At 37.5% G+C, this 14,975-nt stretch overlaps 3 protein-coding genes across 6 annotated transcripts; 1 reads left to right on the top strand and 2 right to left on the bottom strand.

The window, feature by feature from the left end:
• The first annotated feature begins 516 nt into the window (after positions 1–516).
• On the top strand, positions 517–2,232 carry LOC106375812 (membrane-anchored ubiquitin-fold protein 3-like). 2 transcript variants are annotated; one of them, XM_013815810.3, is made up of 4 exons: positions 517–695; positions 789–1,000; positions 1,241–1,411; positions 1,824–2,232. In XM_013815810.3, exons 2-4 carry the CDS (start codon positions 871–873, stop codon positions 1,877–1,879), a joined length of 357 nt encoding a protein of 118 aa, XP_013671264.1. In that variant the 5' UTR covers positions 517–695; positions 789–870; the 3' UTR covers positions 1,880–2,232. The 2 variants fall into 2 exon arrangements, with proteins under 2 accessions (XP_013671264.1, XP_013671266.1); XM_013815812.3 differs by having other exon boundaries at positions 524–690.
• Positions 2,233–5,799: 3,567 nt separating this feature from the next.
• LOC106375808 (protein TAPETUM DETERMINANT 1) lies at positions 5,800–7,694 on the bottom strand. 2 transcript variants are annotated; one of them, XM_013815805.3, is made up of 4 exons: positions 7,496–7,694; positions 7,145–7,295; positions 6,954–7,046; positions 5,800–6,344 (listed from the first exon to the last, which is right to left on the bottom strand). In XM_013815805.3, exons 2-4 carry the CDS (start codon positions 7,227–7,229, stop codon positions 6,004–6,006), a joined length of 519 nt encoding a protein of 172 aa, XP_013671259.1. In that variant the 5' UTR covers positions 7,230–7,295; positions 7,496–7,694; the 3' UTR covers positions 5,800–6,003. The 2 variants fall into 2 exon arrangements, with proteins under 2 accessions (XP_013671259.1, XP_013671260.1); XM_013815806.3 differs by having other exon boundaries at positions 5,800–6,341; positions 7,496–7,693.
• A 1,718-nt stretch (positions 7,695–9,412) lies between these two features.
• Positions 9,413–13,849, bottom strand: LOC106375807 (protein MICRORCHIDIA 7-like). 2 transcript variants are annotated; one of them, XM_013815804.3, is made up of 19 exons: positions 13,306–13,848; positions 13,141–13,215; positions 12,996–13,030; positions 12,834–12,912; positions 12,642–12,734; positions 12,468–12,552; positions 12,310–12,385; positions 11,822–11,950; positions 11,639–11,737; positions 11,441–11,542; positions 11,107–11,268; positions 10,916–11,011; positions 10,798–10,849; positions 10,594–10,705; positions 10,446–10,519; positions 10,213–10,346; positions 10,077–10,133; positions 9,878–10,000; positions 9,413–9,789 (listed from the first exon to the last, which is right to left on the bottom strand). In XM_013815804.3, the coding sequence occupies exons 1-19, from the start codon at positions 13,661–13,663 to the stop codon at positions 9,709–9,711; spliced, it is 2,022 nt and encodes a 673-aa protein (XP_013671258.2). In that variant the 5' UTR covers positions 13,664–13,848; the 3' UTR covers positions 9,413–9,708. The 2 variants fall into 2 exon arrangements, with proteins under 2 accessions (XP_013671258.2, XP_048600127.1); XM_048744170.1 differs by having other exon boundaries at positions 10,798–11,011; positions 13,306–13,849.
• Positions 13,850–14,975: the final 1,126 nt, after the last annotated feature.

The following is a 14,975-nucleotide window of genomic DNA, read 5'->3' as shown; positions in this document are numbered from 1 at the left end:
CCGAAGTATCTTTCTTCGGTATCTCAGTTCGTGCGATAAACCACCGTCGACGTGCCATCTTTTCGTAGGAAGGTTTCGACGGATTACATTTGGCGACGGCTGATCACTTCTTCTGGTTTATTCCTTTTTTTTAGTTTTCTTGCATTGTATGTTTAAAAAAAAAATATAAAAGCCGTTAAAAAAAATGAAACTCTAAAATATGAACCTTCTTAATTGCAATTTTCCTCTTATTATCTCACTTGACAAAGATAAGAAACTTATATGAGTACAAAGCATAAACATATAAATAGGTAAAATGTGAATTTCATGTCAAATAAAACCCATTTGTCAATCATTTTCTCTATAAGAAAAAAAAAGGTGGGAACACTTTAAATGTTAGTTAATGACTTAATGGGGCTAATGTTCTACAAGAAAATACGGTGGGAACATTTTAAGTTTAACCGTCAAGAAGGTGGGAACACTCGATGACCGTTTTCACCACGATTAATTAAAAAGAGAGAACAAAACGATGTCGGTTTGATGGAGAATTAGACGAAAAGAGAAAAAGAAGAAAAGTGAAAAACCGTTGGGGGCTTGAGATTCGGTGGACTCCGACTCTTGAGCAGCTTTTCTTTTCTCCTTCCTTCTTCCGCTTTTTCAACGATCCCAACGCGAAATCGATAGAGAGAGAGAGAGAGAGAGAGAGCTACTGTTCTGTATTCCGATTTCCCCTGATTCTCTTTTACTTTTATGTTTCTATCCTTGTCGAAGCAAGCTCTGATTCTACTTTTTGATTGGAACTGTTTCAGATCTGAAGAGAGTTGTGTTGAAGTCTGGTTTTTCTGAGAATCGGGAGTTGGGTTTTTGGAGGTCTTCGAGAAGTCAACGGAGATGCCGGAGGAGGAGTCGATAGATATCAAATTCAGGCTCTACGATGGCTCCGACATCGGACCCTTTCGCTATTCAGCCGCGTCTACTGTTGATTTTTTGAAGCAAAGGGTCGTCTCTGATTGGCCCAAAGGTTTGTTATAGTTTCCATCTTTCTTACAAAAAAAAATTCGAAATTCGTGTGGACTCTCCCTGAATTTTGTTATTTGTCGGTATAAAGGTGTGAGATTTAGAGCTGTAGAATGGTTATATTAGTTCACTTGAATGAAGTTACAAACACCAACTGATGATTAAGAATAAAAAAGACGAAGTCTTTATATGAATTATGGTGTGGTGATCAATTTCGTTTAAATGCTCCTTTTTTTGTGTGTAGGCAAAACAGTTGTTCCAAAGGGGATAAACGAAGTAAAGCTGATTGGTTCGGGTAAGATCTTGGAGAACAACAAGACTGTTGCCCAGTGTAAGACACCATTTGGAGAGACTGCAGGTGGAGTCACTGTGATGCATGTTGTTGTACAGCCTTCTCCAGCAAAAACTAAATCAGGTCAAACTGTTCTCTCTTTTGTTTTCTTCATTGAGATCTTTGTTTGCTCAGAGCTTCCAGCATATTATGTCAGACTTCTTGTGTTATTTATTTTGTCACTTTTATTGATTTTTATATTCGTTTTCTGTCTCATATGCCTCATACATTAAGACTGATAAGAAGTGTACATCAGTGACTAGGGTCAGTATAGATAGTAAATGCATTGTTTGTTTTGTGACTAGGATTAGTTTAAATAGTAAATATATCGTGTGTTTAGTTTGTTTATTCAAACCTCTAGAGAATGGCTCAAAAATGTTTTTCAACCATAGTACCTACACAAACTTTGATCATGTGATTGAAACTAAGGCTGTGATTTCTAAGACAATGTTGAGGAATTCTAACTAACAGTTAAACAACTGTTTTGACTGAACAGAGAAGAAGGTCGATAAAGCACCCAAGGCGGTTATATGCACATGCACCATTTTGTGAAGGGAGCAAGACATGTATCATACACACCATCCTCAACTCTTCAGGTACAGAAGAAAACAACAACAAAAGAAAGAAAGAAAAAAAGTAAAAGTAAAGCTTCCCTCTAAGCTGTGGAGTATCTATCGTAACCTGGAAATGCAAGCTTTGAATGTGTAGAAAATGAGATTCTTTTCAAATACCCATCATCTCTTAGCTGTTTTTGTTCATACAATCTGGTATACTTCATTCGCGTCCAAGCTGTACTGTAATAAACGGAATTTGTATAGGCCACTAGCTCTGAATGATTACCGTGTGAATTGTGATGAAGATAACTAATTATGTATCTATGAAAGAAAAAATATGTTGTGCCTTTATTCCTTCCACACCCCTATATACAAGACAGATTCCATTTGAGTACAATCGTGGACAAAAATGCAAAAATGAAATAGAATTGAATTTTGGTCTTCAAGGGGAAAATAAAGTTCAAACCAGGCGATGAAAAAAAAAACATTTTGAATTTCATGTGTTTGTACAATTTTGAAGTTCGTTAGGTGTTTTGCAAAATTAACGAGGCAATATTTTTGATATTTTCATTAGGTGTTATACAATTAGGTGCTTCCAGGGTAAGGAGGGAGAAACTTGTAGCAAGTCACAGAATGTGAGAAATGAGAATCATATACAGGGATGTTAAAATGGGCAAGGGTTAGCCCAGCCCGCATTAAAAATATTAGTCCTAAACCCGCACTTTACTATCCGGGCCAAAATAGGACCGCTTATCTTTGGTACTTGGGTTTTATTAGGGTTAATTTTTTTTGCAGCAAACAGAGAAACATCGTCGTTTCCATTTTTCTTCTCACCATCTCAGAAACGAGAAAGAGAAACCAGTCAACGAATTGATGCTCGACTGCTTCTCTGCGGATTCCGATTCGAGCTCTTGATCGTGATCTCGTACGTCCTCATCAAGCTCTGCTGCTCCTGGTCCTGGATCGATTTCAACAAACCCTAGAGATCGATTTCGAAGAGCTTCGTCGGGTATGTTCTTCTAGTTTTGTTCTGGGTTTGTTGAAATCGATCTCTAGAGTCATCATAATATATAAATCGTGTGACCTTTCCGTTTATTGCAGGGTGCTTAGGAGGATCAATCCGTTTTAGAAAAGCTATTGGGAAGCTCGAACATTTTCAATATTAGTAAGTCATCACATCTTTCGATCTCTAGAGTTTGTGGGTTTGTCGAAATAAAGCTTTTTGAACTGATGGATTGTTGTAGAATTGAGATTTGTGGGTTTGTTCTTATTAGCCATGTAATGATTGTGTTTAGTCCCTTTCTTGCTTTGGATCATACGTGTAAGTTAAAGAACTGGAGATCTTGCTTGTGTTCTCTCAGTTTGCGTGTGACTAGCGTGTTCTCTTAGTTTTTGCTTCAAAGAACCCATTTGAATGTTTGCGTGTGTGAACTTGCTGTTTGTCAACACTTTGTCACTTGTTTAATGGCTTTTTAAAGCTTAATGGCTTAGCTTTTTTGTGGGTTTGCTGAAATCGATCTCTAGGGTGGGTTTGTAGAATTGAGATTGTATTTTGTGAACTTGCTGTTAGTCAACTAAGCACTTGTTTGAAACAGTCTGTAGCTTTGTTTGAACTTCCCTGATTGACTGTTTGTTTATCTTTTGTTGCAGGCTGCAGCATGGTCTCACAAACAATACAAAGAATGGCAGTTCTTGAGGCAGAAAACGAATTGATGGACTTGGAGTATAATGAAGATGAAGACTCCCAAGAAGAGGAACATGATCTTAGTGTCAATGAACCTGCTCAGTCAACACATACTCAACGTCCAAAGAGATACACACGAACTCCACGATCCGCACGAGCTCCACAAGCTTCACGATCTCCATGAGCTCCACAAGCTTCACGAGCTTCACGATCTTCACTAGCTCCATGAGCTCCAAGAGCTAAACGGCCTACACAAGTACGTAAAAAAACTTCTAAGTGTTGGCTACACTTTACATCGGTAGGCGTAGAGTCTGATGGTAAAGAAAGGGCTAAGTGTCACTACTGTGGTATTAAGTTAGTCATAGATAGGAATCATGGAACTTCAACAATGAACCGCCATTCACGCTCTTGTCCAGAAAAACCAGAAACCGAAGTTGTTGAATATGATCCCAAAGTTGATAAGGAAATGGTGTCTGAGATTATTATTTATCATGATCTTCCTTTTCGTTATGTGGAGTATGAAAAGGTTAGAGAGAGAGATAAGTATCTTAATCCAGAGTGTGAGCATATGTGTAGACAAACCGCAAGTAGGGAGGTGTACAAGAGATATGAAATAGAGAAGCTTAAGCTGAAAGAAATGTTTGCAAGTTACCAGGGTAGAATGAGTTTCACTTCTGATCTATGGACGAGTCGTAGCCAAGTTAGGGGTTACATATGTCTGACTGCTCATTATATTGACGAGAAGTGGAAGCTACATAGTCACATCCTTGCATTTTGTGATGTCAAACCTCCACATACCGGTGAAGCAATAGCCAAGAAGATTTTTGATATCCTAAAGGAGTGGGGGTTAGAGAGAAGAGTGTTTTCCCTCACCTTAGATAACGCCTCTGCTAGTGACAACATGCAAAAGATCCTTACTCATCGTCTGCAGAGTGGGAATGGCTTGTTGTGCGATGGAAAGTTCCTCCATATAAGGTGTTGCGCCCACATTTTGAATCTGATTGTCAAGAAAGGGTCAGAGTTCGGTTCTAGTCTTTTGGTGAACATTAGGGACAGCGTTAAGTATGTGAAAGCTTCTGATTCAAGGAAGGATTCTTTTGCTACGTGTGTTGAGAGGGCTGGTATTGAGAGCAGTGCTGGTTTGTCTTTGGATGTGGACACACGGTGGAACTCCACTTACGAGATGTTGGTGAGAGCTCTCAAGTTTCGTAAAGCCTTTGATAATCTGCATTTGTATGATAGAAACTACAAATGTTTGCCTTCTAAAGAAGAGTGAGATCGCGGTGAGAAGATTCGAGACTTCTTCAAGCCATTTAGTACAATCACAACATACTTCTCTGGAGTTAACTACCCCACAGCCAGTGTTTATTTCATGCTAGTATGGAAGATCGAGTTGTTGTTGAGGAGGTATGCAAGGTGTAAGGATAATGAGATAAGATTAATGGTTGTGGATATGCAAAGTAAGTTTGCTAAATACTGGGACGAGTACAGTCTTATTTTAGCTATGGCAGCAGTACTAGACCCAAGGATTAAGCTGCAGATGCTTAAGGAAGCTTATCATAAGCTGGATCCTAAAACTTCTGAGAAGAAGGTTGAAGTCGTAAGGAAGAGCTTGGAGTTGCTTTATAAAGAGTATAGTTCAAAGTCACCAGAAAGTTCTTCCATATTTCCAAGAAAAACTCCACATGAGCTCCTTACAGAATCTCCTCTTGAAGATGATATTGATGATGTAAGTATCTGACATAAAGTTCTTGTTTATTTTGACATCTTGATAATTCGCTAATTAATTTTTTATCTCTGATTTTGTTTGAATATAGGATCTGCTTGAGCTTGAAAGGTGTATCCAGTTTGGTTCAAACAACGAAAGGATAAATCTGAACATGTATTTGGTTGATACTAAAGTTGATATTTCGGCTTTCTTAGATATGGAGGTGTTAGACTACTGGAAAGATAAGCAACACAGATTTGGTGACTTAGCTTTGCTTGTCCGTGATATTCTTAGCATCCCTATTACTATTGTTGCGTCTGAATCTTCTTTACATATATGATTCATATATGTCAAAAGGGAAAGGATTGGCATATAAAACCCGAACCAAGTTAAAACTTGAGCTTGCTTCGACTCATAGGTTCTTTATCTCGTCTAAGGGGCTTGTTCTAGGGTGTTGATGACTTTTTATACTTTCCAGCTAATAATATCAACCATAGTTATTGAGCATAGCTTATAGAGGGGAGGGTGGGGGGAGGTTGATAGATTCTTTTATATATATATCACTGTTGCTCAAAAACATTTAACATCCTAAAGAGAAGAAAATAACCCAAAAGAGGATGAGTGTGGTATGAATATGATTAATATCAATCATACTTCCTGTATCTTAATTTTCCTCCCGCCATGTTTCTACTATCATCTTATCCTATATAAGAAAGAAAAAGATCCGATCTCAAGAGCAGGTAACGAATGCGACAGCGAGACGGTAAGGGAAAGTGTTGGCGTAGTGGAAAGAGAGCGTAGAGCCATAAGGCAAAGGCTTCCCGTTGTTGACGAGACAGTCATCATAGTGAATACGCTTGAAAACCCTCGGGTTAACCAACTTAACGGAGCTGAACCAACCGCAGCTGACGTGGATCCTCGAGATGTTGCATCCAGACATGCACTGGTTCGTGATCTCCACGGTGTAACCGGGTATTCCGTTGGGCATAGGTTCGGTCGCTGCCTGGTTCACCACAATGTCTGACTTCTTGCACTTCTCTCCGATCCTATCCGGCTCTACTCTCGTCTCTGCTTTGTTAAGAAAAAACACAGATGAATTTAAGCTAATATTTCACAAAGTTTGAATATTTTTCAAATTTTGGAAATGCTAAAGTAAAAGAAGGTAAATCAATAGACAGCTGGGTTCTACAGTTGTACGCCGTCTACGGTCTCATCAGTCAAACAAGAACGTAGAATCAGCTAGAAGAACCAATTCCCAAAAGAAATATTTTAAACTAATTCAAATTGAAAAAAAAATTCAAATGACAATTTTATGTTTATTTTTGTTATCATCCAGTAAGCATAAAAATGTCCGACACTTTGAAAAAAAAATCTATTAAGATAATGTTTATATGTTTTTAGTTTATAGACGAGTCACGAGGCTAATAAAAATGGGCCCACGCATAACGAACAAAGAAACAAAAAGGGAGCAAGAAAACACAGACGTGCAAAAACACAGACGACACTGTGAATATTAACAAAACAGAAAGGACGACGATGAGCGCATCAGGAAGGTGTGTGTGAGTGTGTTTTCACAGAGACTTATCACAAACACAGTAAATGGAGAAAAATCAACGCATAGGACTAAAAATAATCACCGATTTGGTATGAGTTTTTTTTTTTTTGTGATTTACCACTTACCATGAGAGAGACGTAGCATCTTCCGATGCGTAGAGGTTGTAGCTAACGTCGTCGTTTTGGTCAAATCCACGTTATCTCTAACCTCCTCCACGCCTGATACATTCAACCGTTAATATACTCAGCGAATAAGAAAAAGTGATAAAATAGAAAACGAATCAATCGACATTTGGTTTTAGGGTTTTTCGTTTTACCGGAGGCTACGACGGAGACGAGAGCCATTCCGTGGAGCAAATACGAGAGTATCGTCGCCGATAACAGTAGTCGCCGTCGGCTCATGAGCACAGACGTGTAGACAACTAAAGCCGATGAAGAATCTCTCACTCGATCCTTCTCACCGAAAATCTGTAAAAGTAAAAATCAGAGGAAGAACTTTTTAGGGTATCGAATCACACGACGCGACTTGTATTCGCTATCAATCATGTCGATGAACGGTTTGCTAGATGAAAATCGATGTTCACGCGGCTCCGAATATCACTCGCTTTTGTATAATCTGATTTGAATTTATGAGAGAATCTGTTTCAGATTTACAGAAAGGTACTGACCTTTTTTGACGTTCTCCTTTCGACGACTTCTCTCTGCGAGTGACTACTAGTGGTGTCGCCGAGGTAGAAGACGAAGAATGGGTATAGAGAGAGAGAAAGTGTGTGTATGCGAGAAGAAAAGAGAATGTGAGAGGATCTCGTCTGTGTTTAACATTACACACCACCACTGACGTATTTATAGTCCAACTTTTTTTGGACTGTTACTTTATTTTTTATAATATCTAAACTTGCTTTAACTAATTTTGGTTAATATATTGCCGTATCGATATTTTCTTATTGTATTCGAGTAATGAACTAAAGTATATCAATATCTTCTTTTGCACTAATAAATTAACCACACGTTAACTCTTGTATTCATCTACTAATTTTGATACTTCAATTTATATGGTCTAGTATGTAAATGCAAAAGGAATACATGATATTCATCTACTTTCCATATGTTAAAAAAAAAACAAGAAATTGCTTTTTTTTATATGGAGTTTTTTTTTGGTTGGGAAATTATGTGTTTTATTTAAATTTAATTGGTCTGTTGTTGTTTCATGGAAAAATAAATGGACCACCGCATAGAGTGGTAACAATCCTTGAACAATTAATTGATTGAAACCCATAAATGAAAAAAAACCGTTATCAACTATAGGAATGGTTATTATGTGATACCACTCTGTCCAAACCAAAAATGGACTGGTACGTTTTATTGAAAGCAGTTGGGTCGAAAAATGCCAAACAAAATCTCAATATAGGCCAAAACATTATAAGGGTGAAAACGTCATTGAACAGATATAAACTTTGGATCGACCCCGAGTGCGGGTGTGAAGGGAATAATGATTGTCTTCTTGAATTATTTATCGGATTTAAGAAGATTGATTGGGTAATTATTATTACAGTATTTGTGTGAATATTTAATTGTCACATTCTCACGTGGGGAGTCTCAGAAGCACACGAGTCTCTTTTACACGCGCCTTTAATGGCATTTATGATGGCGATGATGATATGTTTTTTTGTACACATTTTACAGTAAACGGCGTACGTCTGCAGAGCAATAGGGTTAAAGTTTATCTTCTCCTCTATATCCTTTGTTCTTATTTGCTTTTGAAAGTCACGTTTGAAACTGTGAATGTCTTTTCTAATGAACTATCGTGAACATGCGATGGAATATTCATAACATAGATTTAAATGGTTACATTTATTTACTACCTGGGAAATGGATTTGTTCAGTAAATAATCGAAGTTTTGGAAAAGAAAATTGCAAACTTTTTGAAAAGAGATTGACCAAATTAACTTTAATCTTCGAGACGGGAAAAAAAGAAGAAAATGAAATTTGATTCCGTATACGAGAGTAAGGCCAAACAAAAGCCAAACCAACAGACAGAAGTAAGCTGATAAAAACGTAAACAAAGAGAGTTTTACTTTTATTTGACTGGCAGAGAAGGTTGCAATATGACAAGTTAACTCTTTTGTTTCAACATTTGCTCTCAGTATGAACGAGTTTTCTAATAAAATATGAATGAGTTTTTTTGCATATTCTTTTGAACTAGTTCGAAAAGTTCAAAACGAATGTGAACTTTAAAAAAAAATGAAAATATTGAATCCAGTAAGACAGTATATTTTGTCTGCGAATGAACAATAAATACAGTACAAATAAGGCAATTTTTTTGCTTTGACTGACAACACAAGGTGTGTCATTGATACAACAGAATTTTGCAGAGCTTTGGTCTGCTTCATAACACATAACCTTCCCATGCCCATCTCTTCTTCATTTTCTATTTTTATTTTGTTTAGTTGACCTTATTAAATCACACACGTTTCTCTCTTTTCAATAAAAACGAAAGAATGAATGAATGAATGAATGAATGACTGTAGCTTTGAAACATCCTGGCATCAAATCAAACAAACATAAATTCTTATATAGTAATGGTATGAGAAATTAAATTTCATTATAGATCTCCTACCAAGTCAGCACAAATTCTTACTTATTGTGGTTGTTTTTTACATGGAAATCACTAATGGTACAAACATGACAACTGGCTTCTGCTACAGCTAAGAGATTAGCCAGTTTGTAAATTAAAAAAAAATGAGAAAAAAACAATCAAAGGCCAAAGACTTACACTAATCTACAACATTTCATTTAACCCCCATGCAGGTCGAGCCATAAATCAAACAGAGATACCTTTTTGGATAATTTGAACTTCCAATTATATATGCAAGTTCAATGTCTAACGTCTCCAGCTCGGGCCTTTAGATCCCTCCAGCATTTTAATCTTATTCAACAACTCTTCGATAGTGTTTGACGCCTCCTGCAAATTTTATTTAAATGTGAGCATACAAATATGATAAAATCAAACGAGTTTAAGGTATTGGTTAGTGAATGAGGAGGAAGGGAACCTCTAGCTTATTTCTCAGACTTTCTTCCTCTACATCACGTCTGTCTCTTTCCTCTGTGAATATTGCGATTAGATTCTCTTGCTCTTTGCTCATTTCTTCTATTTTTTGCCTTGCTAATTCAACCTGTAAACAAACCACATTATTGGAATCAGACTGTCCAAGGAGTTTGAAAAATGTTAGAGAATAGTAACCGTAATACCTCAGCTTCAAGAGCCTTGCTGCGCTCTCTCTCACGGCGCAGCTCCTCTTGCAAATACTGAGAGGACGAATGAAAAAAATGAGAGATTTGAAACAGAGGCAAAGCTCTCTCTTTTTTTTGGTTAGGGAGTATTTACCAGTGAACTATCATTCCCTGACACACCATTGTCCCCTCTATGATTCGGATATGAACTTGAGTAGAACTTGTCAGAAGCTCGAGTTTTAAAGCCTGATGGACTGTATTCCTCATGATCATTTTCTGGTGATGTGTCTACATTCCCACAACAAAAAAAAAACATTTTCAATTGATTGTTTCATCTCACTGAAGATTGACATAAACGTTTAAAACTAATAGAAAAAGACACTGTACTTGTGTGACCATAATCGTTTCCAGCCTTTGGGTGTCGCCTGGGAGCATAGCCAATTTTGTGACAGTTGGTGCTCCTGTTCAAAAAATTAATGTACACAAATATAAGCCCTGCAACATCCAAGTCAAGCTTAAGAGGAGAGGAGCAGACCAATAAATTTTCTGCATTTGAATTAGCCGTGTTTCGAGCCTAGAGAGAACTGTTGTACGCTCAAACCCTTGCTTATCATGAGCAGGCTCAACAAAATTAGCTTCAAGCACACCTATTAGCAGAAGAAACTAACATTATTATTATCTTCACGTATAGTAACCCAATAACATTAATATTTACTTCCAGATAAATACTGATACATACCTATGACGCCACGACCATCACTGCCTGTTGCATTCCATATCCTCCAAAATGGCTGATAAAAAAACAAGTTAGAAAGCAATAACATGCGAATAGGAAGTCCACTTAAGTAGAAGGAAACCTTGATGAGTCGATTTTTGTGGTAGACATTAAAGCCTTGAACATCAACATGATGCTTTGCGTCCTTTACGAATCCGAGAATGACAACGGCAGACATCTGATCAAATAAGTAACCAGCTTTAAAATTATAACTAGAAAAAAAATAGAATTATAGGAAGTCTGGTATATAGTTAAGTTGTCACTAAAGCGTACGTTTGAATCCTTAACATATGAATCGGCACCATACTGAGGTCGATAAGTGATCTGCTCAGTCTGCATCATATCGTTCACTACGTTGTGGTGCTCAACATCACTTCCTCGTAGTATGATACGAAAACTAGGTGGAATTCTTAGGTAGAGGATTGATGCATAACTCTGGGACCACGTCAGAAAAAAATTTGAGAAATGATTTGTAGAATATTATAAGTACATGCAGTCAATTTGAACAAGAGTCTCATTCATATTTTTAATCAGACTTTTAATTTCCCCACAACATCACATCAACACTAAAAAAAACATTTATAGTGAGAAAGAGAATGTGTAATACCCTTAGTGAGTGTTTGTAGGTTAGGAAGTGCCTAGAATTAGGAAACTGAGCAGCCATTTTGATGTTTTTCTCATCCCGATTGACACCTCTAAGTTGGATATCCTGCAGATAAAACAAAATATGTTACGCATAAAAAGAAGGTCTCAAATAATCTCAAACAATAGTCCACATACACTGAGAGCAATAAAAAACACATACATGTGGATCGGCATCAAAATCAAGCTCTAACATCCCTTGGTCATCTTCCCACAGGTTATATATGATTATACGTGTGCCATGATCGTTCATTAGAGCAAACTACAACAAGTTAAGCAGCACATTAGTGCTCAGAGACAATAACGGGGGTAGTAACAGACAAAATCCCTATAAAATAATATTCACCTGACGAAGAAGATCTTCTTCACTAGAGAATGGCGACCATTGAATGATTGTTTTCACATTCTTATCCCAATCACTAAGGGAAGACCGCGCTATTTTACTCCATTCAGTGTCTCTTCTTTCGTAGTCAAGCTGGTCGTTTTAAATCACATCACAAGAAAATATAAAGATAAAGTGGATAAAATATTTATCTAAATCTAAAAATAGGTCTTGTACACATTAACCATCTCTACGGCAACATATATGTCTACTGCGTGGACAGTTAATAAAAAAAACTAAGTCCCAATGATGAACCAGCGAAGGTGAAACATTTACACATTCATATACAACTTAAGGTTACTGTGAAAGGGAACCTAACTAATGCGTGCCACTGAATCACATGCTAACGAAAGATCAGAAGAATCATTATCAGCATACCATTCAGAAAAGAGGAACACAAGTGGGAGTTATTCTGTAATAATGCCATACACAATCAAAGAAAGAGAGGTTACCATGGGTACAACAATGTCCTCCTTTCCTGTGCTCCTAAGAAACGTATATGATAGGAGCCCGATGCTCTGCGTAGAGCTAAAACCAACATCAAGTAAAAATAAAACTAATTAAGTCATACATAATCTTCAGTAGTAAAAATTGGTAACAAAAAACTAACCTCTTTCCATCTTTTCCAGGGGAGCGGGAGAACACAATGACATCAGCTCCAAGTCTCATTGTACTAGTCTTAAAACCATTTCCATCTACAGGCAGTAAAATGAAAATTTAAGTGTCTTCCTCCAAAACATAATGATAACTATCACTGGGGTGGGTTGACAAAAGAAGAGTTTACATTGCCCAATGGTGTTTGCAAGTTTGCTTTTGGCAGAGTATCCTAGAGACATGCACTGTCTCATTTTCTCAGGATTCATCCCACCTCCATTATCTGCATTTTCAACCATATGGACGCATGTATATTAGAAACGGATAAAAGTGGCAAAAGAAGAGATTCCCTGACTGAGATATGCTAAGTCAAAATGTATACCTTCAATTAATAACATCCTGTTTCCTTCTTTCTTGTTTTCGAGCATGTCTACGTTAACATAAGTAGCTCCACTAGCAACCTGATATCAATGAGTAACCATTACTACAAAGCAGAAGCTTAGCTAACAATATAATATTATAACAAGTTAGAAACTACACACACCTCATCCAAAGCATTGTCCAAAAGCTCTGCAAATGCTGCACAATAAAAACAGATTCACTTATTAAAAAGTAGAGGCAAGCTTGTTGTAAACAATGTAGCTCGAATGAATCACGGTTGATTAATGATTAAAAGAAAGAAAGAGTACCTCCAAGAGCCCATTTGTGACTGGTAGCATTAGAATGTAAGAACTTGGGATGGACTCTTACATGATCAAAGCCACCTTGAGACAACAAACATACAGTGCAAACAGAGGTATCAATCGATCCATTGTCAAAAACAGTTGAGTTTGAGTAAGAAAACTTTGTTTTACCTGAAGAAAGATCCCAATTACCACCAGGCGCTCCTTCATAGTCTCCAGCTTTCCAAAACTGCTTACAACTGCCGACTCTGCCGGACGGCGCCTCCGTCGTGATTGATGGGCCGAATCCTTCCGGAAGCACGAACTTTAGCTCATCAGCCGTTGGCTTCTTCTTCGCATTGTTCATGTCCAGTGCAGATGAACCGCGTGGCCTCTTGGCTCCTCCAGAATTATACCTTCGTTGTACATCTTGCTCCACCAAGCCGGAGTCGTCGCCGCCGCTGCATAGATCGATTAGAGTTACAGTTTCTTCTACTGGATGAGGAGGAGTGGAAGTTTGTAGATACTCTTGCTTTGCATCGTTATCCATTAATAGGAATTGAACACGAAGATGATGAAAAAGGAGTTTAAAGAGAGAGGTAAGAGGAGGTAGAAGAAGAAACGAAGACGAAGACGAAGACGAATCAGGAGAGTTTGTGCTCCTCGTTTTGCGTGTCGCCGGACGGGCAAGAGCGAGCGCGGCAAGCGGAGAGTGGAGTTTATGAGGAAACGGCGGCGGACATATCTAACTCTAAGAAAAAGGTTTTTAACTTCCACGTGTCTGTTGATCAAAAAAAAAAAAAAAAAAAACTTCCACGTGTCTCTTTCTTTTACTTTTGGTTTCTTCTTTTCTCGGTTTTTAACACTACACTACACTGACACAGTGACAAAAAAAAAAAAAAAACAGTACAATGACAAACACAAATACGGTTTTTCATTAATAAAACCAATATATTACATAAATTTACTTGTTTATTCTAGCTAACTTTGCAAGCTCATTGAAGAATCCATAATTATTTTATTTTACAAAAAGAAAAACTTTGCAAGTTCATCAACCCTACTTACAATAGAACGAGGTACATGACGGAATTTGTAGCCATTTAATTTTGACATTTGGATAATGTCATGTACCACAGAAGCGTTGTCCGTGTCGCAGATGTTTGATCCAGTGTTGAACTGGTTCAACTCATCAACTAGCAACCTGCTGTCGGTCATGAAGACAATGTTCTGATACGCCAGTCTCCTCGACAGCCATAGATAGTGCTTGTGCTTCAGCTTCTAGGGAAGAGTTTGTTGCTTGGATTGATGAAGAACCTTGTATGTGTTGAGTGCCTTCTCTGCAATGCAAGGACCATCCAACACCTGCAAGTTCTTTTTTATTCTTCCATGAAGCATCAACATACAACATGAAGTATTTTGTATTTGTACTTGTCCTTGTGGGAAGACCACCAGAATCTTCTCATAGCAGATGTAATCTCCTTCAATAAGCCTTTTTGGAAGCAGAAAACAAGTCATTGCCTATGTTGGCAACGCCGTAATCACTGCTTTAAGCAGGATATGAGAATAATCTATATTTAATGACTGATAAGCTTGGTTCTGAGTGTTTTTGGCAACGCCGTAATCACTGCACCTCTACTCTTGGTTCTCCAATACTCTTCGTCTAATGGGTACTGCAAACTTAGTTCAGTCTTTAGAATATTGATATGAGAACAATTTATATTTAATGACTGATGAGCTTGCTGAATTTTGTCCTTAAGTTGACAAATTATTTTCTGAGTGTTTTTGGGATTTGACTTCTCCGTCTAGACAAAGCTCTTCTACAGTTTTCTATCGACTTATAGAAATTTTCTGGAATATTTATG

This window comes from Brassica napus, chromosome C1, assembly GCF_020379485.1.
Source record: "Brassica napus cultivar Da-Ae chromosome C1, Da-Ae, whole genome shotgun sequence".
Classification (NCBI taxonomy): Eukaryota; Viridiplantae; Streptophyta; class Magnoliopsida; order Brassicales; family Brassicaceae; genus Brassica; species Brassica napus.
This window is presented reverse-complemented; position numbering and strand designations above follow the sequence as displayed.

Coding starts and splice junctions, on each gene's coding strand:
- LOC106375812 (XM_013815810.3), top strand. CDS start 871: ATGCCGGAGGAGGAGTCGATAGATATCAAATTCAGGCTCTACGATGGC. Junction 1,001..1,240: donor CGTCTCTGATTGGCCCAAAG/GTTTGTTATAGT, acceptor TTTTGTGTGTAG/GCAAAACAGTTGTTCCAAAG. Junction 1,412..1,823: donor TCCAGCAAAAACTAAATCAG/GTCAAACTGTTC, acceptor TTGACTGAACAG/AGAAGAAGGTCGATAAAGCA.
- LOC106375808 (XM_013815805.3), bottom strand. CDS start 7,229: ATGAGCCGACGGCGACTACTGTTATCGGCGACGATACTCTCGTATTTG. Junction 7,047..7,144: donor CGTCTCCGTCGTAGCCTCCG/GTAAAACGAAAA, acceptor TGAATGTATCAG/GCGTGGAGGAGGTTAGAGAT. Junction 6,345..6,953: donor GATGCTACGTCTCTCTCATG/GTAAGTGGTAAA, acceptor TTCTTAACAAAG/CAGAGACGAGAGTAGAGCCG.
- LOC106375807 (XM_048744170.1), bottom strand. CDS start 13,663: ATGGATAACGATGCAAAGCAAGAGTATCTACAAACTTCCACTCCTCCT. Junction 12,386..12,467: donor CCTGGAAAAGATGGAAAGAG/GTTAGTTTTTTG, acceptor TGTTGGTTTTAG/CTCTACGCAGAGCATCGGGC. Junction 10,520..10,593: donor CAAATGCAGAAAATTTATTG/GTCTGCTCCTCT, acceptor TTTTTTGAACAG/GAGCACCAACTGTCACAAAA.